At 33.1% G+C, this 26,351-nt stretch overlaps 2 protein-coding genes across 2 annotated transcripts; both read right to left on the minus strand.

Annotated features, from left to right (window-relative positions):
* Positions 1-8,297: 8,297 nt before the first annotated feature.
* On the minus strand, positions 8,298-11,138 carry LOC114737481 (exocyst complex component EXO70A1-like). The gene has a single exon (XM_028925409.1). It carries the CDS (start codon positions 10,825-10,827, stop codon positions 8,782-8,784), a length of 2,046 nt encoding a protein of 681 aa, XP_028781242.1. The 5' UTR covers positions 10,828-11,138; the 3' UTR covers positions 8,298-8,781.
* A 3,436-nt stretch (positions 11,139-14,574) lies between these two features.
* Positions 14,575-16,410, minus strand: LOC114737486 (probable WRKY transcription factor 17). The gene is made up of 3 exons (XM_028925413.1): positions 15,526-16,410; positions 15,073-15,198; positions 14,575-14,966 (listed from the first exon to the last, which is right to left on the minus strand). Exons 1-3 carry the CDS (start codon positions 16,272-16,274, stop codon positions 14,789-14,791), a joined length of 1,053 nt encoding a protein of 350 aa, XP_028781246.1. The 5' UTR covers positions 16,275-16,410; the 3' UTR covers positions 14,575-14,788.
* Positions 16,411-26,351: the final 9,941 nt, after the last annotated feature.

Genomic DNA, 26,351 nt, shown 5'->3' on the forward strand with positions numbered 1-26,351 from the left:
ATGGTTTGAGAAAAATGTTAGCCAAACACCCTTAAAAAATCAAAACTATGGTTTGGGTTCAAAACCATGGTTTTGAGAAAAGCAGAAATTTTTTACTTTTGAAGGAAAAAGGGGAGAGTGTGAGAGTCTATAAGATATGTATCTTGTGTTTTTTTTATAAACATATTTTTTATAAATATATTAATCTTATATCTTATAAATATATATACATATTAATTAATTATTAATTATATTATCTTATATATTATTAATATATGTTAATAAAAAATATATTATTAACAATTTTATTCTTTCAAATTAAAATATATCATAAAAATATTTTTCCTATAATTATCATATTAATTTATGCCAATTTGTATATATAAAAAGTACTTCTAATAACAACTATCCAAACACTCACATTTCTCAAAATCACTTTTTCACAAAATCTATTTTTCCCAAAAATCTATTTTTTTCAGAATCTATTCTTCAGAAGCTATTCTCCAAATCATGGTTTGGTTTTATTCAAACACACCCTAAGCCTGAAAAATAAGTTGGCGACATTTTGAGCTTGCGAGGATTCTCATTCCGTTCCACTGTGGTGTTTTTTTTTTTTTGAAAACCAAACGGGGGGGAGGAGAGGGAAGTCCGTTAATGTTGTGAGCCATGAGGCTATGCCGTTTGTTTCACAACGTGATTCAGCCACATGCTTCATAATTTCTGCCTGCTACCTCTCATTATTTAATTTGCCTTATCCTCTTTGTATTAATTGCCTTCTCTTTCAGGATTATTTCTCTTTCCCATTCATCCATTATTATTATTCTGACTCTCCCTTCATTGGTCATCCTCACCGTTATCTTCACATTTTTCATTAATTTATTTTGTCTTTTAAAATAATTATTATAGTAGTTACAATTAGTTTTAGGCTTCTACCTAAAACACATGTTATCCTTAATTTAATAAAAAATTTTAAATACTGAAATTAGTCAAACTAAATTTATATTAAGAATACAAGATATTAGCTCCGGTCCTAATTATAAAAACTAGTTTATTAATTTGATGAGGTTAAGGAAAGAAGTTAAGTTAGTTATTTGTAATGAATAGGTGTTGTTTTTCCTAAAATATTATTGCTAATCAAATGTATTAGTTGGAACTACTATTATTAGAAGGACTTTTTTGAAAAAAAAATACATAAATATAAAAGACAAAGTGGATTGGGGTCTTATATTTAGGACCAAAATAAAAATCAAACGAGGTCTTATATTAAGAACCGGAGGTAGTAGTAATATATTTTCTTTTCTTTGTACACAGATCTTTTATTATTAGAAACAAACTTATTTAAGACACACTTGGATATCAGATTTAAAACTTCTAAATAAGATTTTGAAACTTGATTAGAAACTAATTCATTCTACTAAACTCAAGTTCTCATGAGCTCCATTGATTAATCAGTTCCTTGACCAATCAAAACAGAGTTCAGTTTGCCCTAACAGCAATTTTTTTTCCTTTTAATTCAATTTAAACTCAAAATTTCACCCTGCAATTTTAACAAAGTCACTGCACATCCGAATTTTATTTACTGAACAATTTTTTGTCCGGGGGGCTTGTATGATGGCACCAATTTAATTTTATAAATAAAATAAAATAATTTAGAAGACATCAAAAACTATGATGAGTGAGTTTGATGGGAATCAAATTTTGTCGACTAGTTGAACAGGTTTTCATCCATTTTGTTTAATCAGTTGCTAATCTCAGTCTCAATGAAGGCTGTGAAGGAATTGTATGTGGACCACGTACTTTAAATTGAAATGAAACAAATGAATAAAGCACAAGTGATGTGGATGAGATTGGGATAAGAGACTTTTTCTTTCTTTATTTTTTCAGATGATGAGAGGCTTTATCCAGCATTGAGCGAGGCGTTTTTAGATGAAATTATATTAATATTATTACATCGTGCAATGATTTTAAAGGCAAATTATAATATAGGGTGGAGGGAGTAAACCACGGCCTGGATTTAGCAACGCCAGCAAACAATAATTTATGCGTTAGAATGTTTTGGATTATACGCAAAATTTATGGTTAAGAAATGAAGGGCAGCCTTAAAAAAAAAAAAAAGCCCATAAACAGTAATATTAAGGAAGATGTCATGACTTATAATGAGATAAGACCCGTCTGAAATAATTTATAAACAGCTTTTTAATTATAATTTATAAAATATAAGGTAAGTATGTAATATAAATATTGTGCTTCTACATATGTGTGGGGCAAACAAAAAAAAAAGATGGCAAATTGTTGGCTAATCATAAATTATAGGACAATAATAGCTTATAAAAATGAAAAAATAAAGCAGAAGTGGCAACCCATATGATAGCCCGCATGATAAAATACTACTCCTCCGGTCCTAATTATAAGACCCAATTGACTTATTTGAGGAGATTAAGGAAGTAAGTTAAGTTGGTTATTTATAATAAATAAGTGTTGTTATTCCTAAAATATCTTTGCTAATTAAGTATATTGGCTAAAACTATCATTATTAGAAGGATTATCTTGGAAAAAAATACATAAATATAAGAGAGAAAATGGATTGGGTCTTATAATTAGGACCAAATAAAAAGTCAAATTGGGTCTTATAATAAGGACCGGAGGAGTAACATGTTTGACATGTCACTTCACTTATAGCGAGATAAGTTATTTTAATTGAACTACACAAGGTCCTGTCTTATAATTATTGAAGACTCAAGAATGTATTTCGGAGTCTATGATAAATAAAATATAGAATCAACGTGGAACAAAACTAAATGTTGCATTCTTTTAAAAGTTTCATAGGATGAATGTATATCCTCGTTAGATTATAGCTGATGGTTTCTTAAAAATATGTTGGTCAAAAAAAGAATTTATTGCATAATTAATGGAATATAAACTTTTTATGTTCACTGTGATCCTTCGGAAGTTAGCTTGGATGGAATTATGTGAACATCTCTTTTGACTGTTTCAGATTGTCTAATAATCTGGTCATAGTATATTTCAACAACAGCATTAACTGTTCCCTCATTCTGAATAAGCAAATATAAGACATAAATAATTAAATTATTTTTTATTAAAAAATTCATGTTCTTTTCTAAAAACACCCATGTTTTTAATTATTTACTTTAGAAAATAGAAATTGCATGTATATTAATTGCACACTAGTGACTAACAGGAGTAGTTTGAGAAAAAACAATACATATAAAATATAAAATATAAAATTTAAGATTTTATATCTAGAATTAAAATAAAATTCTGGTTAATTTTTATTTTCAGCATATTGCTTTGCATTATCCAAATATTCACGAGTGAGTGAAGCAGTGGATAGCCAACTTACTGGGGAGGGTGAAGTGATCTGACATTTTGGTTAGGTGTTATCAAGTTAATGGGACATGATTATTGCAATTACCATTAAATAAGCATTGACATTAACACATGAACGAAAATACAAATAAAATTACATGCACGTTAAGCTATCACAGCACTAGAATTTAATACAAATGGATGGCCTGCATAATTAATTAAGCCAATTAATTATATAGTTATAATCAGAAGTAGATGGATAAGGAGAGAATGGGGCAAGGTAGTCAAGTTGAACACTCAACTAAAATTGATCCACTTAGTTCAGATGTACCATATATATAATTATATTTAATTCCCAAGTTGGTAAAATATGGGGTCATTAAATTAATCAATAAATACCTGGAGATAAGTATGAAGTGGTTTGTTTCATTATTCATTCGTAATAAATGGAATTTAATGTTATGTGTAAGTGGGTGGACTTTTGCTTGGTTGGGAGACAGATATTCCAAACAAGGAATATGAAAATGGGAGATACTGAGAATTATTCTGAAAGACATCATGTGACTCTGGGAAAAATTATTTGGTCAATTCTGAGGAGTAGTTGCTCTTTCACTCACACCACATCTCTTCACCTCATCCTCCCACTGTCATGTTCTCACTATTTCTATATCTATTTTTTTATCCTATTTATAAAACAGATAAATTTTTTCTTAATCCTATTTATAAATTATTTTAATAAATATTTAAGATAAATATACTATTTTGTTATTCATTTATTATAGTTTAGATAATTATTTCTTTTAAAAGATGTATATATTAAATATGAATAAAGTTAAAAAGTTATTATATTTTAATAGATAATTAAGGCAGTTTAAGATTTTTCTTAATATAAATGCCTTATATTATATTCATTCAAACAGCTCAATAGTTATTTAAAATAAATAAATAAACACTCCTTCCCCGTCTCACTATTTACAAGACATCTTTGCCATTTTAAATAGAAGTAATGACGATGGGTGGAAAACGCATTAACTTTATCTAAAAATCAACAGAACCTCTTCAATTTTACCATATGAATTACTCCTTCTAATATTAATTATGGGATAATTGAAAAAAGGGTTCAGGACAACAATAGATTAAGGTTGACGTGTTTGGAAAATATGTCAACACAAGAGCCAAATTCTAAGACGACTACTACTACTGTTATTAATTTTATAGGAGAGTGGTGGAATAAGAATACCTGGATAGACAGCACCAGAGACGGAGGACTGTGTGAGGAGGATCACTGAAGAGTCAGTATGTGTGAATGCAACAACATTGGCGACAACACACTGAGGAAGAGACATGACAAAAACAGAGAGAGAGAGAGAGAGAGAGAGAGAGAGAGAGAGAGAGATTCGGGTTAGGGGAGTATGTGCACCCACTGCCGTTACACAAAGCAAGCACAAAACAAACGACAAGTTATGCTTTGAGACGTTAGAAAAAGAAGACTAAATAATAAAAAGAGAATTATAAAGAGTTCTCAAAAAAAAAAAAATCAAATCTCAGAATTTGTCACGAAACTTGTCATGACAAGCTTTTTAGATTGTTATTAGGGATTTTTAATAATTATTTTCCTTATTTGAAATTTATACTGAAATAAGTTGTTCGGAGAAACTCTTTACTTAAATTTGGATTCACTTGGAATGATTTATAAATAACTTTTCAGCTGTTATGATTTATGGAATGTGAAGTGAATATATAGAATGAATTTTGCAATGTAAAGTGAATTTTATGTGTAAAACCTGAGGTAGCAATAGTATAGAATAAAGTGGAACGATGCATTTTATTTTTTTGAGCTTCCCTCTCCATCTCTAACTGGAAAACTGTTTAGATCAACCTAAAAAAGTGTTTTTACTTTTTATGGGATAAAACTCTTACCATGTAATTATTTAACATTAAAAAGTCACCATGGCCTACTACGCATGAGAATGAAGATTGATTATGGCCTCTCTCTCTCTCTCTCTCTCTCTCTCTCTCTCTCTCTCTCTCTGTGTGTGTGTGTGTTTGTTTTTTGGGGCTTCCTGGATCCTAAAGTTAGTATGATGAGGGTGGGCATCAATCATGTTCGTGGCCCCCAAAATACCCCCGAGCATATTCTTCTGCCGTGTTCTCATCGTCGGACGTCGTCGTCTTGTTGTTTTATCAACAAATAAATTCAGTTTATCTAATTAATTACTCTTTCGGTTCTAAATATAAGACCTATACATTATTATGCTGTATAAGAGTCTTATATTTAAGAGCGGAGCATCTTTATTTTGCTTTATGTAACTAACCATACATTATTAACTATGTCCCTCCTGCCAAAAATCAATATACAGTAGTAATTATTTATCCCAACTGTAGTTGACCTCTATGCAATGAAAATCTCCCACCCCCCGCTTTGTTTATATATATATATATATATATATATATATATATTGATAAAAAGGATAAGTATTATTAGCTCCGATATTTAATATAAGAGTTAGTTTGCCATTCAATATGATTTTTAATATAAGGTTTTAATCTACTTTATTTATCATATTTATCTATTTTTTCTAAAATCATCCTTATAATAGTTACACGTGTTTAATATTTCATTACATAGTAGTTCTATCTAATATATGTGATTATTAATACTACCTCCGGTCCTTAATATAAGACCCCATTTGACTTTTTGTTTGGTCCTAATTATAAGACCCCAATCCATTCTGTCTATCATATATATGCATTTTTTTCCAAGATAGTCCTTCTAATAATGATAGTTCTAGCCAATATACTTAATTAGTAAGGATATTTTAGGAATGACAACACTTGTTTATTACAAATAACTAACTTAACTTACTTCCTTAATCTCCTCAAATAAGTCAACTGGATCTTATAATTAGGACCGGAGGTAGTAGTATTTTAAAAAATACAACACTTATTTATTATAAATAATTAATTAAATAATTTTTTAAATCTGTTCAAATTAATTAACTATCTCTTATATTAACTAAGGCGAAGGTAGTGTTATTTAGATAAACACAGGGATGTAATATTGGGTTTGAAAACTACTGCATGTACAGATGCTTGAATAGTGGGCAGATTCAATCTCCACTTTACTGTTGACCCATAAACAAGCTTAACGTGGATCTCGAGGAATCCTGTTCAAATTTCATTTTAGTGCATGTGAGCTAATTTTTTCCTATTGATTTTTTTTATGCAATTTTTTTTCCTATTGATTTATGTGACAACACAAAATTGTACTCGTTTAGTCCTAAATGTAAAACTTATTTTGTAGTGTAAATTACACTACAAAATAAATTTAGTCTTATTATAAAATAGATAATACTCCTCCGGTCCTTATTATAAGACCCAATTTGACTTTTTATTTGGTCCTAATTATAAGACCCAATCCATTTTGTCTCTTATATTTATGCATTTTTTCCAAGATAATCCTTCTAATAATGATAGTTTTAGCCAATATACTTAATTAGCAAGGATATTTTAGGAATGACAACACTTATTTATTATAAATAACTAACTTAACTTACTTCCTTAATCTCCTCAAATAAGTCAATTGGGTCTTATAATTAGGACCGGAGGAGTATATTTAGGACCGTAGTAACACAAAATGTTTTTGGAATTTTGAAAATACTGTTTAAAAATCACGTGGTTAAGAGTTCTTATTTTCTGAACAAGTTCAATGTTTTTTTTTAAAATTTTAATCTAGCACCTCTAATTAAGTACAAAACTTGTTAACTACTCAACCCAACTCCTCTAACTAATTATTTTTATGGAGAATAATTTGAAGAGTTTATAATAAACAACCAATTTCATATAACTTTCTTAATTTACATCAAATAATTAATCAGAGCTTACGAAAAAGAATCGGGGAGAGCAGTATGCTAAATAGTATGCTAAATAATTATTTTTTATCGAAAAAGAATCACTGTGATTCAAGATATGGCTCAACAACTCAACAAGGGATTAGGAATAGGAAGTGAATCATAACGATGAAAGTGCGATGCCGAACTCTGACGAAGACATTGGATTTATGGGCCTTTTGGGGATCCCATGTTCCTTCCTACTTGTGTCACCACGCCAAGCTTCAACCACCTTTATATCATCGCGTCCCCACCTCAATTCAAAACTTACTCATGCTCAAAATCTAATGCCGTCGTCTCATTCCGGTTCAGCTCCCCTGAGACGAACCCCTTCTGATTCATTGCCTTCTGGCTTTTTTCTCTTTTGATTAATATAAGATTTAATCAATTAATTTAAATAGATTAAAAAAGTCGAATACCATGATCTTTTTAAAATGCTTTTGTGTGACATCAGATTATATACATTGGAAAAATTTTACGTGATGAGCTCAAAACTTAGAAAAGAGAGGAGGATGAGGACAAGAACCAAATGGAGAAAAGCTCACCATGAGTAAAAACATGAACTTCCATGGTCTCCTAGAGCCTCTAGCTCTGACCAATTTTGGGATTAAGGCACAATGAATATTCATAATTGAAGATTCTCTGGTTTAAGGATTAATGAATATTCATAACTGAATATTCTCTGGTTTAAGGATTACCACTATCTTAGTATCTTTTGCAGCTGGCTTTTTAAGATATTTTAGTATGACTCAGAATTGCATTTGTAATGGGGTTGGGTTGGATTGAAGCTGACAAGACATGATCCTCGTATCTTTTCTTTTCCTTTCTAATTTTCCTTTCTGATCATAAAAATGGACCGAAAGCAAAAGCCTGCTTAAAGATATCGCGCAGTAAGGCCGAAAAAATACAATAAGAAGAGAAAATATAAGCCGAATTGCTTTTGATTATAGAATAAAACTGACAATCATTGCCAATTGGCCTCAACCTCCCTGCAATTCGTCGCCAGTATTCCATATGGAAAAGGGCAAAAGCACATGAAACAAGCAGCTCATAACGGTTTCGGCGTTTACAACTTCCCCCGTGACTTTGATATATGACTTGGGAAAAAAAAAAATACCGTTAATCTAGAACTTCTGAATCCATGTATGGTGATAAATTAAAAAAATTACACATAAAAATCTAACATATTACATTGAGCCTGCTGCTACAAAGCAAGTTTAAAGGGAGAAGCTGAAGTCAAATAAATTACTTTAGCTGGGTGTAAGATCGACGAACCTGATTGACAAAGGCCCGTATTTATTAATCAGAACTTACAATACTCTTCACATCGCAGAAACCTGTGCAGGAGAGATGACATTTGATTTTCCATCTCAGTAGGAAAACAAAGTTCCACTGTCTCGTAAATGCATTAGGCAATTGAACAGCACTGTTCAGAAGCCTCCTTCTCAGAATCCGAGAAAGGGGAGGCAGGGAAGGTAAAACGATGCATTGCGGGGCTCAGAGGAATATTATATACAGCAGCCAACAATCCTACGAGAGGAGTATATAAATGCTCTTTCACCTTTTCAAAACTAGGACTAGGCAATTACACAACTGCAGAGGCAGTGCGACGAAGATCCACCATTTTATTGCCAAATTTCTCACTAAATTGCCGACCTTTCAAACTGGCGTGTCTTACAGGCTTCGGCTGATAAAGAGACGAAAGCATTTCCTCCAGCTTCTGCACACTATATTTTGCATATTTTGAGGAGCTGGCATCTTGCTCAACCAAGGGACCATAATTCTGCATGTAACTCCTGTAAACAGGAACCACGGCTTGCACTATAAGCTGGGTTGTTTTCTCCCTTAGATCTCGTTCTGGCATAACCCAGGTTGATTGCTTTGTATACATCTCATCAAAAACTTCATTGAACTTTTTCAACCTTTTCTTGACCAGATCACGAGCAGTAGCACGCCCTCCTGAGAACAGAATCAGCCCTTCCCTGCTCAAATGACCAGGAAGCTTTCCCCAGCTATCCCTCAAGAAAATTGTGGAGTAATAGTCCTTGTACTGCTCATGTTCTTTCAACCAAGTATCTCCCAAGAGATCCCCAAGCTTTGTTCCTTTCAAGTGCTTGAACAGATGCCAGTGATTGTTCATAGCAAAGAAGTTTGATAGCATAGGATCGTCATAAGCCTTGATCCATGTCTCCAAATTCAACTCTACGGTTTTAATAATGTTTAAAACCTCATTCACCAGGAGTCTCTCCTGAAAGCTCTGCCGTTTCCAACTCCGGTGTATGACAAGGACTTGTGTCAATATTGGCTTATAGTCATCCCCTAGGAGTTTGTTACAATAATCAGTAATAAAACTCACCAGTCTCGGGACATTGCCGTCAAGAGGAGGTGGATTCTGTCTCTGTAACTCTACCTGGACCAGAAGTTCCCAGAAAATCTCCGCTGCCCCATCAATCACACTCTTGATTAGATCCCTAGTCAAGTTCTGAATTTCAACACATGCTGCTCCACCAAAAAGGCGGTTGAAATCCAATCTCAATTTGTTCAGAGATGCAAATATGTCCAATAGTTTTAACAGTTTGATGGGATCTTTCTTACTCTCTGTAACAGTCTTCCCAAATTGAAGAAATGCAAGTATACCGGCCTGTGCAGCTATCCTTGAAAAGCAGCCCATCCACACATCCAATCCAATCCTCTCAAATACATCATTACAAAGTTTATACTCAGCTTCAAACAAATGCTTCACTGCAAACTCTAAATGCTTTCCCCATTGGGCTATATATCCCTCAATGCTCTGCACATCATTGAATTCAGATACTGAGATCTCAAGGTAATCCAGATTGAGAGCCTGCAGGCTTGCTCTGACGTTTGAACTACGGACTTCAACATAAATTGATATGCATTTCTCGAGTCTATTGTTAGCGATCAATCTGCCAAGAATTGCTTGCAACTTGTGAATAATAGATACTGGTAAAGGTGAAGGAGCAATGCATGCCTGACCAGCAAGCGTAGGCGATGGTGACATTGGAAGCGGAACACTGTTTTCAGTCAACAGCTGCCGGAATTCATTTTCCAGTTTTTGCAATGCTGCTTCTAAAAGCCCACCATCCAGTCGGGCCTTCCCCTCTTCATTTTGCAATTCACGAAGATTTTGAAGTGACTTCTTCAAATTTGACAGATACCTTTCATCAGCAACAGTATTATCTTCCAAGTACTCCACAATATCCTCCAACCATTGAATTGCCAATCCACAGTTATCTGCCAAGAACCTCAGTGCCTCTTCGAGGCGCTTCACCACTGACAAATAACCCGGGAGATCATTACGCGGATCAGATAACAGTGACTTTTCGAGGCCATGTACAGCATCAAAAACCTTGAGCACGGCAGCTGCGGGGCTAACGGCTCGATTAATGTGTCCGCCAACAGCCGCAAGGGCGTCCTTGTCAGCACGAATGGGGCGAACAGCAGATTCAAGGGAAGGCAATCTTTGGCTAATCTCCTCCAATCTAGGTCCAGCCTTCTCCAAAGCTAACCCTAGGGACTTTGACTTCTCCAGGCTAAGCTTCAATGACTTCTTAGCGGAAATCAAATTCTGAATTTTACTATCGCTGCTAGCATGCACTGAATCAGCCATTCAGATTCAAAAACTCCTACCCAACCCAGTCCAGAAATCAATGTTTTTAGAATTGTAACCTCGGCTCAGGCGAATCGAAGCACAAGACTTGTTAACCAATGAGAATAGTTTTCCTCTTCCCTCTTATTTATCTATGAGTAATATCCATCAAGTCGCATCGGAATCATCGACAATGGAGTTGAAATCAACCGGGATTGGTGCAGTAAGCGTTTTGCATCAGCGGCTTCACCAAGCTCGCATCAAATCAAAGACTAAGGCAAACACTAGGGGAGAACGAAATTTGCAATGGACGCACGGCAATCCAGGTTAAATAAACAATAAAAATGGAAAAACAAACAGACGAAAGAGAGATGTCCAGCAGAAATAGTCGGAGCGAAGAATGAGGGGAAACTCACATGAAAATAATATGAATGGTATCGTCAGAGAAAGAGGAAGAAGGAGCCGAACAGGCGAGTTGAATATGAAAGAGGGAAATGAGTTGCTATGAGGAAGAAAAGAAGAAAGAGCTTGGATTCTGAATCTGATTTCCAATCAGAGAGAGGGAGGGGAGGAGTGAGAAACCCTAAGAACAGTGTAAACGGGAAAGGAGAGAGAGAAGCAGGGACTTGAAGAGGCAACATTAAAGTACGTTTTAATTCTATTTTTATGGCAAAGGATGCAAGTGCTTGACAGTGAGGCAAAGGGACTTCCTTTACTGTTCACTTCTCTATAATCTCTCCCCTCTTTCGTTCCCGTTTCTGTAAAAACAAGAGTACTTCGTCAAGTTTTTTTTTTTGGGTGAATAACACAGTTATTTACTTATTTTAGAGAGAAGCAGAAGTTCCATCTCAAAGTAATGTTAACTTTTTTGTGAAAATAAATCATATTATCATCATTTGAAGTTTCAAAAATTTTGGCATAATGTGGGATTAATTTTTTCGTTCTCAAAAGAATTCTTTGTTGTTACACCTTTTGTGTGTGTGTAAAATCAATATGTAAATGGCAATAGATAAAAAAGGCAAATTGACAACCAATTAAAGTTTATGTTAATATCCATGGACAGCTGCACGTGCTCTTTTTTCCTTAAAAAAAAAAGGTTAAAAATACCGACACTAATAATTTGAGATTATATACGCAATTAAACCTTTGGTCTTTCATTTATTAAGAGAGTCTAGATGTCATTAGGTTACAAGGCTGTTGGCCATACATTTCATATTTAAAAAAAGATTGGTCTTGATAGATATTTGAATTAGTTTATTTCAAATAATTTTACGCTATATAAGAGAAACATTGTACTATAAAATGTAAAATAGCTCATGTTAAATGACTCTAATAATTTGAACAAAATAAAATGCATAAACTAAAAAAACTGGTTTCATCAATTGGGCATAAAGATAAATTGGAGGCCACTTTTTATCTTTTAACAAATATCTCTAGCACTGTTCTAATTTCGCATAATGTGATTATTCATCAATAGTGTCCGATTCCCCCACCCCTCTCCCAGTTTCCAGTTTCTTTTTTTATTTGTTTACTGCCAAGAAGAGCATCCAATTATATATAGACAACACACACTGAAGAGCGTCCAATTTGACAATTTCTAACCCCATAAAATACGAGAAAATCCGTCCTAGCTGTTGTTTAAAGCGACGGGAAGAAGACTGAGACGGAGAATCTTGAATAGAATAATGAGTGGAATCCAAGTGTAACAATAACTTTTTTGTGAACCGTGAATGTTCATAACAGTACACCCAGAGAATCGAATCCATTCTGTTCAATGGGCCCCCGGTTAAAGTGCATCCTAAATAATTATGCACCCAAACAAAATCTATGAACCATCCTTCTGTTAATGGCATGATAACACTGTTAAATTGTTAATCAACACAGTAACTCAGTAACACTTTTTATAGAACAAGATATTTATTATACGTAGTCACGTATTCATAATATACTGCATTTAATTCCACATACGACAGTATTAATCACAGGGGTGAAAATATAATGTACTCCCTTGTTCTTTAATGTAAAACATATTTAACTCAAGTGAGTAAATTAAAAATGTTAGTTAAATTTATTAATATAATATTTTTATAAATCACCCTAATTATTTTCTTTGATTTTCTTACTCCCTCTCATATTTGATTATTGTTGAAAGAATATCAATAGGATTAATTTTTTTAAAAAATAGATATGTAAAATAAATACTACTTTCAGTCCTTAATATAAGACCATGTTTGACTTTTATTTTGGTCATAAATATAAGACCCAATCCACTTTCTCTCTAACATTTATACATTTTTTTTATCAAGTAGCCCTTCTAACAATAATAGTTATAGTCAATACACTTGATTAGCAAGAATATTTTAGGAAAGACAACACCTATTTAGGACAAATAACTAACTCAACTTACTTCCTTAATTTTCTCAAATTAGCCAACTGGCTCTTATAATTAGGACCAGAGGTAGTATTACATATAAGACTAATTTTAATTTTTAAATTAATTTTTACATTAAAGACCGGATTAGGAGCATAATACACAGCCAAAACAAAATGAGGACGAGGAATAAGAAGAGGGGAAAATGTCACAGGCCAATTGGGCCGAATAACTATCCTCTATCCAGTACACATTTAGGGGATAGAGGCTCGTCCCATTGTAGCTTCTACAGCAGGGCTGCTTCGATATTTTTCGTTTTTCTTTTTCTTTTTTGTGCCAATGCTTTGATCTTTTTTTCCTCAGTTGGCGTTGACTTGTGCATTAAAAAAAAGACTAGGTTTGGTCTTCACGTGATATTTATCACCGTAATCTTTTAAAATTATACCACCTCCGATCCTAATTATAAGAGCCAGTTGACTAATTTTAAGAGATTAAAAAAGTAAGTTGAGTTAGTTATTTATCCTAAATAGGTGTTGTCTTTCCTAAAATATCCTTACTAATCAAGTTTATTAACTAGAACTATAATTATTAGAAGGATTATCTTGAAAAAAATGAGTAAATATAAGAGACAAAAGATTAGGGCCCTCATTTAAGACCGGAGGAGTATAATTAAAATGTCGCGGCTTCATATTTTAAATAATAAACTGAGCAATGTGAGGATAATAAATTGTAAAACGTGTAAGGATTGAATGGGACTAGACTTGAAACATTTGTTGATTGATGTAAAAGGGAATGATTAGTAAAACTCCACGCCGAAGTGAATATTGGGTGTTCCGAAGTCCAGTTCTGAAGGCTTAAATTACGTAGAATGCACGTTTCAAACTTTGATCATGACTCCGCATTATAATTGTTGTATTGCCCCTAACACCCAGTTCTGAAGGCTTACATTACATTGACAAAAATTTAAAAGTTTCTTTGAATTGAATCTGGAATGGCTATGACCAAAAAAAAAAAAAAGAATCTGGAATGGCTGGTGTTGACAAACTTGTCTGTTGCACCCCACCATGTGAGCGTTGACATTGCATGGATTTGTTGCATTCGGTAAGGGGTATCGCCAAGGAATGCTTTTGTTTTAGGCCTCTAATGCTACACATACCTCACGGCTCAAAACCAGCAGTGAGATGCAGTGCGAACTGGGAAGAGACGTGGTGACAGAAGGCCGTGCCAAGTGGCCCATTTTTTAAGGCCACTTGGATCCCCACGGCAACCAATTCCACAGTGTTTCATTGGCCCTCCCTCTGCCTCCACTCCTTGTTTGGCCATCTGTTTGCATCCCCACTCCCACTTTTCCTTCCATTTTCCATCTCTCTCTTTCTCTCTCTCACTCTCTTTAATAATAACAATAATAAAAATCTCCTTTAGGGCATGGGAAATTGTAATTGTAATGTAGTAATTATATAATCCTTTCCATCCAGAGACTAAATTTACAGTTCAACCCCCGGCCACTCCCTTCGTATTACAAAAATATCACAACCAAACCATCCCTTCATTTCTTTTTTTTTTTTTTTGGGTACAACAGATTATTTTCGCAATTCGACATTTCCACCCTCCTCATGTAGACTGAAACACCAGCCCAACACCCCCGGATCCGTTCTCCTGCATCGCGGCCTGCAATGCGTGACGGTGCTCCCCCTCGTAGGTTACGATCAGCATCGCCGGATCATCCGGGGCCCGCTCTACGTGTTTCCTCGCCGGACACCCTCTCACTGTACTGCATTTGTAATAACCCCTGTTTCCACAGTACAAGTTACGTTAGCCAACAAAACAAACAAGCCCTTGCGGGCTAACGCGGCACACAACGCCTAGATCAACGGACACGATTTGCGGACGCTCACCTTGGATACGGTGATCCCTTGATCGGTTTCTGGCCGTACTTCCTCCACGAGTACTCGTCCGGCGGAATATCCGCGATCTTTGAGCTAATCGCCGGCACTCTTACAACCTTCTTCAGCCGATTCTTCCTGAAGGAAATTAAAAACCAGAACTGTCATAAAGCGCCGCGTCGATAACGTGGGCCGGTGCAATAATATTTGCAAAGTCAACAGTCAAAAGCAACCACAGATATAAAGACAAAAGCGATATTAATTTCTCGATTTTTTCAGACACAATTTCTAAAACCGCTTCGGGGAAAAGTCGGCACTGTAATTTGTCACAATCACGCTCGTGGTGCATCTGTGGCTGGTTATGCCACAACCGCAACACCCCCGAAATCGTTGACCACCAGACCGATTTTCCGAGTCGACTCGGTTTTCACCAATAAGATGTAAGAGGTTGATTTCGTGGTGTACCTTCTTTTTGTGCAGTGGCACTTGCTGGAGCCGGAGAGGTCATCGGAGTGCTCACGGTGGTCGTGGCATCTCTTCTTCGTCGGTACCGTCGATAGGGGTGGCTTCCCGTTGCCGGAGGCAGTTGGTGCTGCTGGTGCAAGGAAGATCGACGTTCCTTGTTTGCCGTTCGATACGCTGCCGTCGCCGGTGATGGCCGACGACATGAAAGATGAGTTTGAAGACACGCTGAAGGTTTCCTTCGAGAACTCCAGCTCTAGGGACTTCGTCTTGGAGGTCAATATATTAGGTTTTGTGAAATCGAGAGTCAGAGACTGTGAATGAGCCGGAACAAAACCGGATGGAGCAGTGCTGTTGTTGATCGGAGCGTTATGCAAGGTGACCGGATTTGGGATGGGCGCCGGAGAGGGGAACTGCGCCGGTGATAGATTCGGAATTTGCGATTGGGAAATGTTGGCCGACGAGGGCACGGCGGACGATGGCGGCGGCAACTTTGAAGCAGAAGGGGGAGGCGAGCTGGAAGGGGGAATCGGTGCTCTTCTGAACCGGGCATGGCCAGTGCGATTTAGAAGAGAAATGACTTTCTTAAACTTAGAAACAGTAACATCGGTAAGATCAGCGCAGTCAACGAGATCGGGTTTGTGGGACAGAACACGGATTAGATTCTCCATGCCCTTTAATCCCTCCGATGCAGCCTCCTGAATTGCTTTCTGCTCGTCCATTTTCGGAAACCCCATGAGCTCCACCGCCATTTCCGCGCTTCTAGAGAGGAAGATGTAGAAGAAGAATGAGTGAAATGAAACGATCGAAACTCAAACCGCCATGGGAATTGCAGAAACAGGTTAGAAAAGAGAGGAAAAGCACGGCTAGAGGGGGATATATGGTAATGGAGGTGACCGGACGACCGGGTAGATGAGAGAGAACATCAAATGGGGTCTTTTCTGATCAGACGGCTGAGATGTGTTTGAAACGGTGTGGGGATTGTGATGTAAAGTGAGAACATAGAGACGAAAATGTGCGTTCTCTTTTACTGTTGAAAGTTGAAAATCAAACGGGAGCAAGACTTGAATTTGACTTTTTCGTCGCTCACCTTTATTTTTTTTCATCCTTTATATGGCATTATTCTTATTATTATATTTCTAGCAGTTGTTTAAATTTTGAAAGAACCGGGTTAGGATAACTGACAGTCTTGTAGAGCTTTGTAATTTAATTCCTGTCCATTACGTAAAATACTGAAAAGCAAGTTGATTTGTGCGCTTTCAAATTAGAATTGGAAGGTTAGGTTTGTCTTTTTACCATGAGTAAATATAGTACTACTACTTTATTTTCCAAGCATTTATGCACGCAAAGAATAAATTGGAAGTTGGACTGGGTAAAAGTATCAAAATTGTAAATAAATAATGTTTGAATTAAGGTGACAGAAGTTTCTAGCGTGTACTTTGAATACTGATATTCGTGTATTGGAATCATGCACAATTAGTGTTTCAACGGCCTCCTCCATTTCACAACCCAGGGCTTATCCATCCTGTTGACTTCATTCAATCATTTCAATAATTTAACCTATTTGTATTTGTTTTTGTTTGACAAATATTTTTAAAATTAAATCATTACCCACAATTCAAAGATTTGCATAGCTGTACTCAGAATCCCAATCCGACCATCACTCATTTTTATAACCAGGACTTGTTCCCATATGCAAAATGGTCAAACCAAGGAAAAAAATAAATTAGGTACGCCTTTTTCCTTTTCTAATTCACAGCACAAGGTTTCGGAAAATTTTGACCCATATATTTTTATTTCCCTCTTTCCAATTCCCGATACTATTTCCCCTATTTAATAAAAAAACTATTTAACTAATTTAAATAAATTAAAAAAGTTTGTTAAATTAATTATTTGTAATAATTAAGTATTGTCTTTCCTAAAACATCCTTACTTATCATATATTACTTTTGATCCTCAATATAAGATTTCATTTAAATTTTATTTAGTTTTTAAATACAAGACCCAATTTATTTATCTCTCATATTTATCTATTTTTTTCTCAAGATAGTTCTTATAATAATGGTAGTACTAACAAAAAAACTTAATTAACAAGAATATTTTGAAAAAAATAACGTCTATTTATTACAGATAACTAACTTAATTTATTTTCTTAATTTATTCAAATGAGTCAATCATCTCTTATATTTAGAATCGGATATAATATATATATCAACTAAAACAACAATTTGATGAAATATTTAACATATGCAACTATTGTAAAGACTATTTTTAAAAAAATGAATAAATATGAAAGATAAAATTGACTAAATTTTTATATTTAAAATCAGATTAAAAGTCAAATTAACTCTTATTTTAAAGATCGGAAGTAGTATCTATTAAGAAGTTTTAAGCATGCCAAAAATAAAAATTGATTTTTTTTTTCCTGGACAGTTCAGTCTTGGGTTCACGTTTCTAGAAATTTTGATAATTTCCTGCTTTCCTGTTAGTAAAATCTGTTCATATTCTAAACCTGTTTTATGGAGGTCACTGCATATTGAATCTAGACTAGTCCAAATTTATTTATGTTACTCCCATTCACTTTTATAAGTTTTACATTTTAGTTTATCTTAAATTTTAATTTTATTCTTAATTATCTTCTTATATTTTCTATTGTTACATTTTTCCATACATTCTTTCTCATTGGTTTCTCATTTATTATAATAACATATTTAAAAATAAAAGTATTTTTAACTTATTTATCACTTTTAATTGATTTTTTATTATGTGTAAATTAGTTATTTAAAACTTAAGTACGAAGAGAGTGTTTTACATCATTAAAGAGTGGAGTTTAAAGTTTGATGGAGTTGAAACAAGAAAAAATGGCGGCCACCTATGTGAAATACTCATTTAGTTCCATTTATAAAATAGATAAAGAATTTTTTTAGTCCTACTTATAAGTCAACTTATTAAATTTTTAGTATAAATATATTACTTTGTATTTTATTTTTTATAGTATAGATAAATTTTTTTAAATATATATAAAATAGGAATAAAATTAGAAAATTACCAATTTTAATAGAGTGTTAATATAATTTAAGATTTTTTTTTACCTGTAAGAAACATGGTGGACATTTTTTTTTTTTACCTGAAACATGGTAGACATTGGAATATATACTAAACGAGGTCATTACAATTAATTGATGGATGATTACAGGTAACCCTTGGCGTTACAACAACGGCATTAATGAAGAAAAGAGAAAAAGAAAGCTGACCGAAACATCAAGTGGGGATCACATGGAGAACGAGTCATCTGTTTCTTTAATCTGAAACTGTTGACCTGATTCATCCCCCTTTTCTAATCTGTTGTTTATTCTCTGGCTTAAAATTAATGGACCCACCATTAACACCGGCTCTAGCCGGTGGGCCTCAGGAGAAGCTTTCTTCGCCGTGCGATTAGCTTTGGGTAATCCGATGGTTCTTATTCGTAGAGAGAGTTGACTCTCGCTCTTGTTTAATTTCGATAACCTCAGTGCACAGCAGCCATTGCATATCCGCCACGTGGAACGCAAACTTTAATTATTCGCGATGAATAGGTGAATCCTGGCTGGATGCAATAAATATTGCTCATTATTTTATTTTATTGTTAAAGCGATAAAACTTTTTTTTCCCCACCAAGCACAAGGTTACATAAAGAATAAATTTACGCACTTATGCTTTTGTTTGGACCAAATTTACGGACTTATGTTTACGGCACTGAGAAAAGAATACCCAGATAATTATTTATTGCGTCCTTAATGTTTTATTGCTGCCTGCTATATCAGAAAATTCACGTGTAGCTTAGGATTTGATCTGCGGATAATCAAAAGATCAAAGAAATGAAAAAATAATTTTGATTATGAGCAGCTTTTCATATTCATGTAAAATCTATTCATAAATGATTTCAAACATGACTGAAAAAATTATTAGTAAGTGTGACTCCAGAGCGATGATTATTTTTAAGAAAAAATTCCAGAAAAAGTTCTTGGAAAGTATGAAATTTTAGATTAGGTTATGAAATTATGTAAATGACATAAAGACTTGATCTGTCATTTGTAAAATCAAGAAAAATTAACAACTTTGTCCTCATTATCTTTCTTAATACCTTCTCTCCTTCTTTTACTTGATTGTGGTTGAGCGAGTATCTATAGGGGTAATCTAAAAAAAATTGATAAATATGAAAAATGGGTCTTATATTTAAGACAAAAACCAACTCAACAATTGGGTTTTATATTAAGAACCAGCAAGGTAGGTGTTATCTTTCCTAAATATCCTTACTAATCAAGTATGTTGGCTAGAATTACTATTATTAGAATGACTATCTTGGAAAAAATACATAAATATTAGAAACAAAGTGGATTAGGATTTTATATTTAGGAATCAAGATAAAAATCAAACAAGATCTTATACTACCTTTGGTTCTAATTATAAGACCCAGTAGACTAATTTGATGAGATTAAAGAGAGAAGTTAAGTTAATTATTTGTAATAAATAGGTATTGTCTTTCCTAAAATATCCTTACTAATCAACTATATTGGCTAGAACTACAATTATTAGAAGGACTACATTGAAAAAATGTATAAATATGAGAGACAAAATAGATTGAAATCTTATATTTATAACCAAAATAAAAATCAAACAAGATTTTATATTAAGGATCGGAGGTAATATTAAGAATCGGAGGTAGTAATCCATAAGCCGCATAGGCCATTATTAATAAGGTTTGACTTTAGCATTCTGTGGTGACAAATATCGCGTATCTGAAATAATATCTAAGATCCGTGCATTGTCGAATATAATTCATATTATTTGTATTTAAGTTTCCATACATTTAAATCCCAATTTATTATTCCACAAGCTATCATTCATTATCCTAATTCCTCCAAAGTCTTCGTCCCTCGGCTGTTACAAAATACGCCACGTTTGTCAAATGTGAACCCAATCAAGAATCAACTGCCTCGTTATCGTTTGTCAAAGGTAAGTTTTCTTCTTTATTTATTTATTTATTTTTTAATAAAAAACGTTTACACCATTTTACATGTGATTCCATATTTGTGATAAAATTGCTGGAATAGTTTTAATAAGTTAGCAAGCGGTCGTGCCCTGATTAATTGTTTCAATGCAGCTGTCCGATGATCTTTTTGGGGGGGGGGGAAGCCTAATGTTTTTTTCCTTCATGTACTCTTTTTATATTTCTGTTTTGAATAAAATTATCTTTTTTTAATAAAAAATCATTATTTTAATATTTTTAAGCCCGAGTAATAAATTTAATTAATAATTTCTGACACCCTTCGTTTAACGAAATTAACTCAAAAATTTAATTAATAATTAAACTAATGATAGATTTATTCCCTTTTAGTCCCTATTATAAGTACCTAAAAATAATTTTACTTGAATTAATAAAATTAGTTGTTTCTTAAAAAATTTTAAATTATCTTCAATAAAAAAATTATTAGTTAGAAGGGTTAGTTAATTAGTTAGAAAGTTTTATGATTAACTGAGTGAAACGAAATAAGCGTGAAATAGCACTCAAAAATCTAATTTTATATATAATTTAAAATACTAGATGTACTATAAATAAAATTAAAATGTTACGAGTATCGTAAAAATAACATCAAAATATTATGTGCTATGTGCTATTTTACCTAAAAATTAGCACTTTTTTTTTTCACCGGCACCTAAAAATTAACACTTAAGACAACACACGTTGTATCATAAAATATGCTGGGTCACGTAATAAAGAGGGGAGGAAGCAGTTAATAACTTCCCATCACATGGGTGACTGAGTCAAATCTACAAGGGAGATATTGAATTATTACTCTTTTGGTTCTATTTATATGGTTGAGAGAAGATATTTTTTTATTCTATTTATAGGACATTGAGAAAATTTTTTTATATGAATATACAATTTTACTCTTCATTTATTATTGAGTTAGATTTATTTATATGAGGTACAATATATATTAAATAGAGATAAAGTTGAAAAGTTATTGAATTTTAAATGAGAGTTAATGAAGTTTAAGGTTTTTCTTGATCTGTATGAAATATATTGGAAGTGACTTATAAATAGAACCACGGGAGTAATTATCTACTACCTCTGATCCTTAATATAAGACCCTATTTGACTTTTATTTTGGTTCTAAATATAAGACCACAATCCACTTTATCTCTCATATTTATACATTTTTTTTCAAAGTAGCCCTTCTAATAATAAGATTTATAGTCAATACACTTGATCATCAAAGATACTTTAGAAAAGACAACACTTATTTAGGACAAATAACTAAATCAATTTACTTTTTTAATCTTCTCAAATTAGTCAACTGGTTCTTATAATTAGGACCAGAGGTAATACTCTGTTATTATGTTTTCAACGTGCGCTTAACGATTATAATTGCCAACTTGATCAGCATGCACATTTTACATTCAGTATTGTAAATGTCCATTCACCAGCTGCGTAGGTTGCAAATTCTGCCTGCACACCCGTGATTACTGCTGGTTAGTGGGGAAACAAAAACACACACACACACACACACAAATAACTAATCAGTAATAAAAATAGAAAAATTAAAAATTAGACGAATTTAAGCTGTGGCTTATAAAAAGAAAATCAAACTCACTTAAAAGTTTGATATTTATATTTTGAATCAGAAAGAGTATGTGCATGCTATAAAATTGAGCCTTGCAGGTTAATAGCCTTCACATTAAATTAATTTATCCAACTAAACACATTTCTATAAGAAACAAATAGATACTAACTCGCTGGCAAAGAGAAAATACACTACTCTCTTTAGTCCCATACATAAGCTTTCCTTTTGAAGAGGAATCTTATCCACCGTACAGGGTCTATTCGAAAGGGGTTAAGAAATTCTCTATAAACACGTTTCACATGAGTTAAGACAAAAATTTTCTCATATACTTGCCTCATATTCCGTAAATCACTATTGAAAAGCTACTTATAAACTATTTTAAACCGGCTCATAAGCTTTATTTTAGTTTGTCTGACTATTCATTACTTTTTCCCCTTATTTTGCTGTAATTTGATTATATTCAATATTCCTTCTCTCTCATTAATATTATCTGCACATATTCTCTTTGGTCTTTTTTTTTTTCCTCTTTATCACCTCTCCCACTCACTCTTTTAATATATAAGAGCAAATTTAAAAAACAACAAATATATTTCTGACTTATTTACTCCTCCGGTCCTTAATATAAGACCCTTTTGACTATTTTGATTAAATTAAGGATGGTAGTTAAGTTAGGTAATAAATATAGATATTCCAAAATACCCTCGCTTTATACCTCTAAAAAGAAACTGACATTTGAAAAAAAATCAAGTCTGGTTAACTCGCCTCCTCCGGTACCAACGTCGTCCAAGTTCTCCTAGCTCACGCACCGTCCGAGTTGTCGGTCTCACTCATCAGTATGATTATTATTATGCTATTCCTCGGAGGTAAAAAAATCCAATTACCCTGAATGGGTATTTGTATAAAAATATTTTTTTAAAATGTTTAAATTATTTTATTAAAAATATAAAATGGTAGAATTGATGTATGTGTGAAATCAATAAGTAATAAGTATTCATTCACTTTATAAAATATATAGGTGTATTATTAATGAATAATGAGTATTATTGTCGTATTTAATTATCTAATAGGGGTAATTTAGGAAAGAATGAAAAAATATGAGAAAGGGATCCTATATTCAGGACCAAGATCAACCTTCTAATTGGGTCCTATATTAAAGACCGGAGGAGTACTATTTTTAACTAATTTTATTTGTTAGTTCGTTAAATGTAATTTGATTATTTGAAGTTTGGACATAGAACTGGAGAGAGTAATTCACAGAGATTAAAAAAAAAAAAAAGGTTTGAAACATGTGGGTTAGCCAATCGACTCAAGAACTTGTTGGGTATAATTTATAAATATTGTTCAATTGGCCCTTTTCTTCTCTGGCTGTAAGCTTGATCAGCCCTTGATATATAAATGACTGATGCGACGCTCGATTCAACGATTCCTTGGTTAGGAAGCATTATTTCAAAATTAATTAATTATGACACTAAATAATATTTAAAAACTTATAGGTTCCTAGTAATTTTTAAAGAAACAATGATCTCAATCTCTCTGATCTGCCAAGACCCCCCCCCCCCCCCAAAAAAAAAAATCTCTCTGATCTGTTGTTCCACTGGACCCTCTAAACTAGTAGTGAAGTTTATTAAAACCCATCGCTCCAGAATAGAATCTCAATTACTAAAGTCTAATAGTATATTTTAAAAAGATACGTCGCTTCGTTATTATTATATGTGATGTAATAATATTTAATTATCTAATTCAAATTGCGTTTGTCATTTGTCCACCGTCAGCCTAAAGTAAAGCATATCGTCTTATGTGGGGTCTGGGAATTATATATAATAACTTGACCTTAGAATATTATGCATGTTATTTAATTATTTCAACTGAGGAATATGGCGTGTTAGGCACTGGAAAAATAAATTTAATAGGCGTTTGGAATTTCTTGCAAGTTATTCCTTCAAATTTATATGGTGCCATTGTTTTTTTTTTAAATAATCAAATTGAATAATTCTGTAGTAAAAATGTGAAAACGGACAGGCCCATTACACCAGCTTATTTAACCCGTAAAAATAGGAAGGCGAACACCAATTGTTAAACTTGCGAGTTGACTCTCCGAGTTTAACGTTTTTACGTTTTCAGTTAACAAAATCGTGTCGATTCATTCTTAAACTTGTGATAACTGTAAATTTGATTGAACTTACGAGTTCATTTACCAAATTTACCGTTTTTACATTTTAAACTTATAAAATCGTGTTAACTCGATCTTAAACTTGTGCTCAATTTTTGGATTTGATTATGCTTAATGATTTTATATATAAATTTTATAGAAATTTCTTAATTGAATGTGATAAATTATGAATATTGATGGATATAATTTCAATTATTTAAATTTCAAATATTTACATGAAATTGTTCTTATTTTTTATATATTAATTATTTGATTATATACTTTTAATACCAATTTATTAATAAAAGTAAACTCTTATAAGTTCACGATTGGAGTTTATCATCCAAGTTTATATCATTCTCACGAGTTTGTTTAAACTTGCGAGTTTGACAACCTTGCCAATAAGTGCTTGTCCAAGTGGGAGAGGCTTAGACACCTTAAACGTCATGTCCTGGGTTTGATTATTAAAGTGATGTGTATGAAAAAAACACTACTGGGAGGGATCCCGCTACTGCTCCTGACAGTACTCCAGGAGTTAGTCTTTTACTATAAAAAATAAAATAAATAAAAGCACAGCTACCTCAAACGAAAAAAATTATTTAAAATTCCATCTATTTTTTCTTTTAAAAAAAAATCTGCCAATTGTATGAGCGGCCCTTCCTATTTATTAGTGCTGTTTAATTAAAACCCACCACATCGGAATATAATCTCAACTACAGAAAGTCTAATTTATTTTAATCAGATACATCTACCTATTATATTATACTGCAGTGTAATGGAACACGACGTAATATAATTAATTAATAATAAATTCAGACTGTATTTGCCATTTGTCCACCTTCAAAATAAATTATATAATTTATGCGGTGTTGTGTTATATATATATATATATATATATAATATAATAACCTGACCTCAGTGTACTATTCTTATTGTTTTAGTAATTGGGGGACATGATGTGTTTTGCACTGGGGAAAAAATATAGATTTATAAGCATTGGAGCTTCTTGCAAGTTAATTCTTTTATGGTTTCATTCTCCTATATGACTAAATAATTTTCTGGTGGGCACACGTAAAGCTCTGGGATTTTAAATATAGGAGCTGCTAAATAGTTATTTCGCCAGATGTTTAAATATTCTATTCAATCTTTAATATAAGTTATATTCTAAAAAAATTTGTATAGTGCAAAATATAAGACATTTTGTGAAAAAAAACGGTTGATAGACTGATTTTTCTCTTACTTTTTCCCACAAACAATATCATCAATTATTTTGCAGAGACCAGAGAGGGATGATGCAACAAGTAAAATGGAGCACTATATTATTTTCTTTGAAATTTTCTGGAGCTGGATTTAAATATTTTTTTTGCACATTAATTTAAATATCGTTAGGCTGAATTCTGGATAACTGATTATTAGGCCCCTTGACATGTCAGCGCTAATCTTGATCATGGTCCGGTAGGCCCACCCTATAAGAAGCCTGTGGTAAATTAAATACTGGGCTTCTGATTTTGAAGCCCAAGTTAGAACGACAAGCCCAGACCGCCACTAAGGCCTTTTCAGAAACATACCGCTAAAACAAAGAAACAAACAAATAAATAAACAAAGTGGAATAGAAACACAATACTAATTGTAGCCAAAAAAAAGAGAAAGAGAAACACAATACTAATTGTTTCTTCTTTTCTTTGTTTTTTTTAATTGGGCTGAGTTATCAGCGTTTGAGTGTTTTTTTATCCTATTTGTATGTATTTTTTAATTAGAAGTAATTCTATTTAAAACACTCGTTTATTAAATGTGTATAGGTTTCCTAATAAAAAATTTAAATATTGGCTCTCTATGGTGTAAGGAATGGGTTCTTCGGTTAAAGATATCTCCTATTGCTGCGTTTGAGTTGATTTGTCTTACTAGTCCTAATGAATTGGCTGTCAGGTCTTTAATTAATTGGCCATATCATCATAAAAGATTGAAGGCGGAAGCAATCACAGGGTGATGATGGTGTGGGCATGTGGCCCTAACAACCTAACCTCTGCCTCACTCACGTGACAATCATTATAAATCTCACATTGACAAATAAA

This window comes from Neltuma alba, unplaced genomic scaffold, assembly GCF_004799145.2.
Source record: "Neltuma alba isolate B1F8T4 unplaced genomic scaffold, ASM479914v2 tig00013459_pilon, whole genome shotgun sequence".
NCBI classification, from domain to species: Eukaryota; Viridiplantae; Streptophyta; class Magnoliopsida; order Fabales; family Fabaceae; genus Neltuma; species Neltuma alba.

Excerpts from the sequence above, each read along its gene's own strand:
- LOC114737481 (XM_028925409.1), bottom strand. The coding sequence starts at position 10,827 with ATGGCTGATTCAGTGCATGCTAGCAGCGATAGTAAAATTCAGAATTTG.
- LOC114737486 (XM_028925413.1), bottom strand. The coding sequence starts at position 16,274 with ATGGCGGTGGAGCTCATGGGGTTTCCGAAAATGGACGAGCAGAAAGCA. Across the intron at positions 15,199-15,525 it reads TGCCACTGCACAAAAAGAAG|GAAGAATCGGCTGAAGAAGG; the intron begins GTACACCACGAA and ends AATTTCCTTCAG. Across the intron at positions 14,967-15,072 it reads AAGGGATCACCGTATCCAAG|GGGTTATTACAAATGCAGTA; the intron begins GTGAGCGTCCGC and ends CTGTGGAAACAG.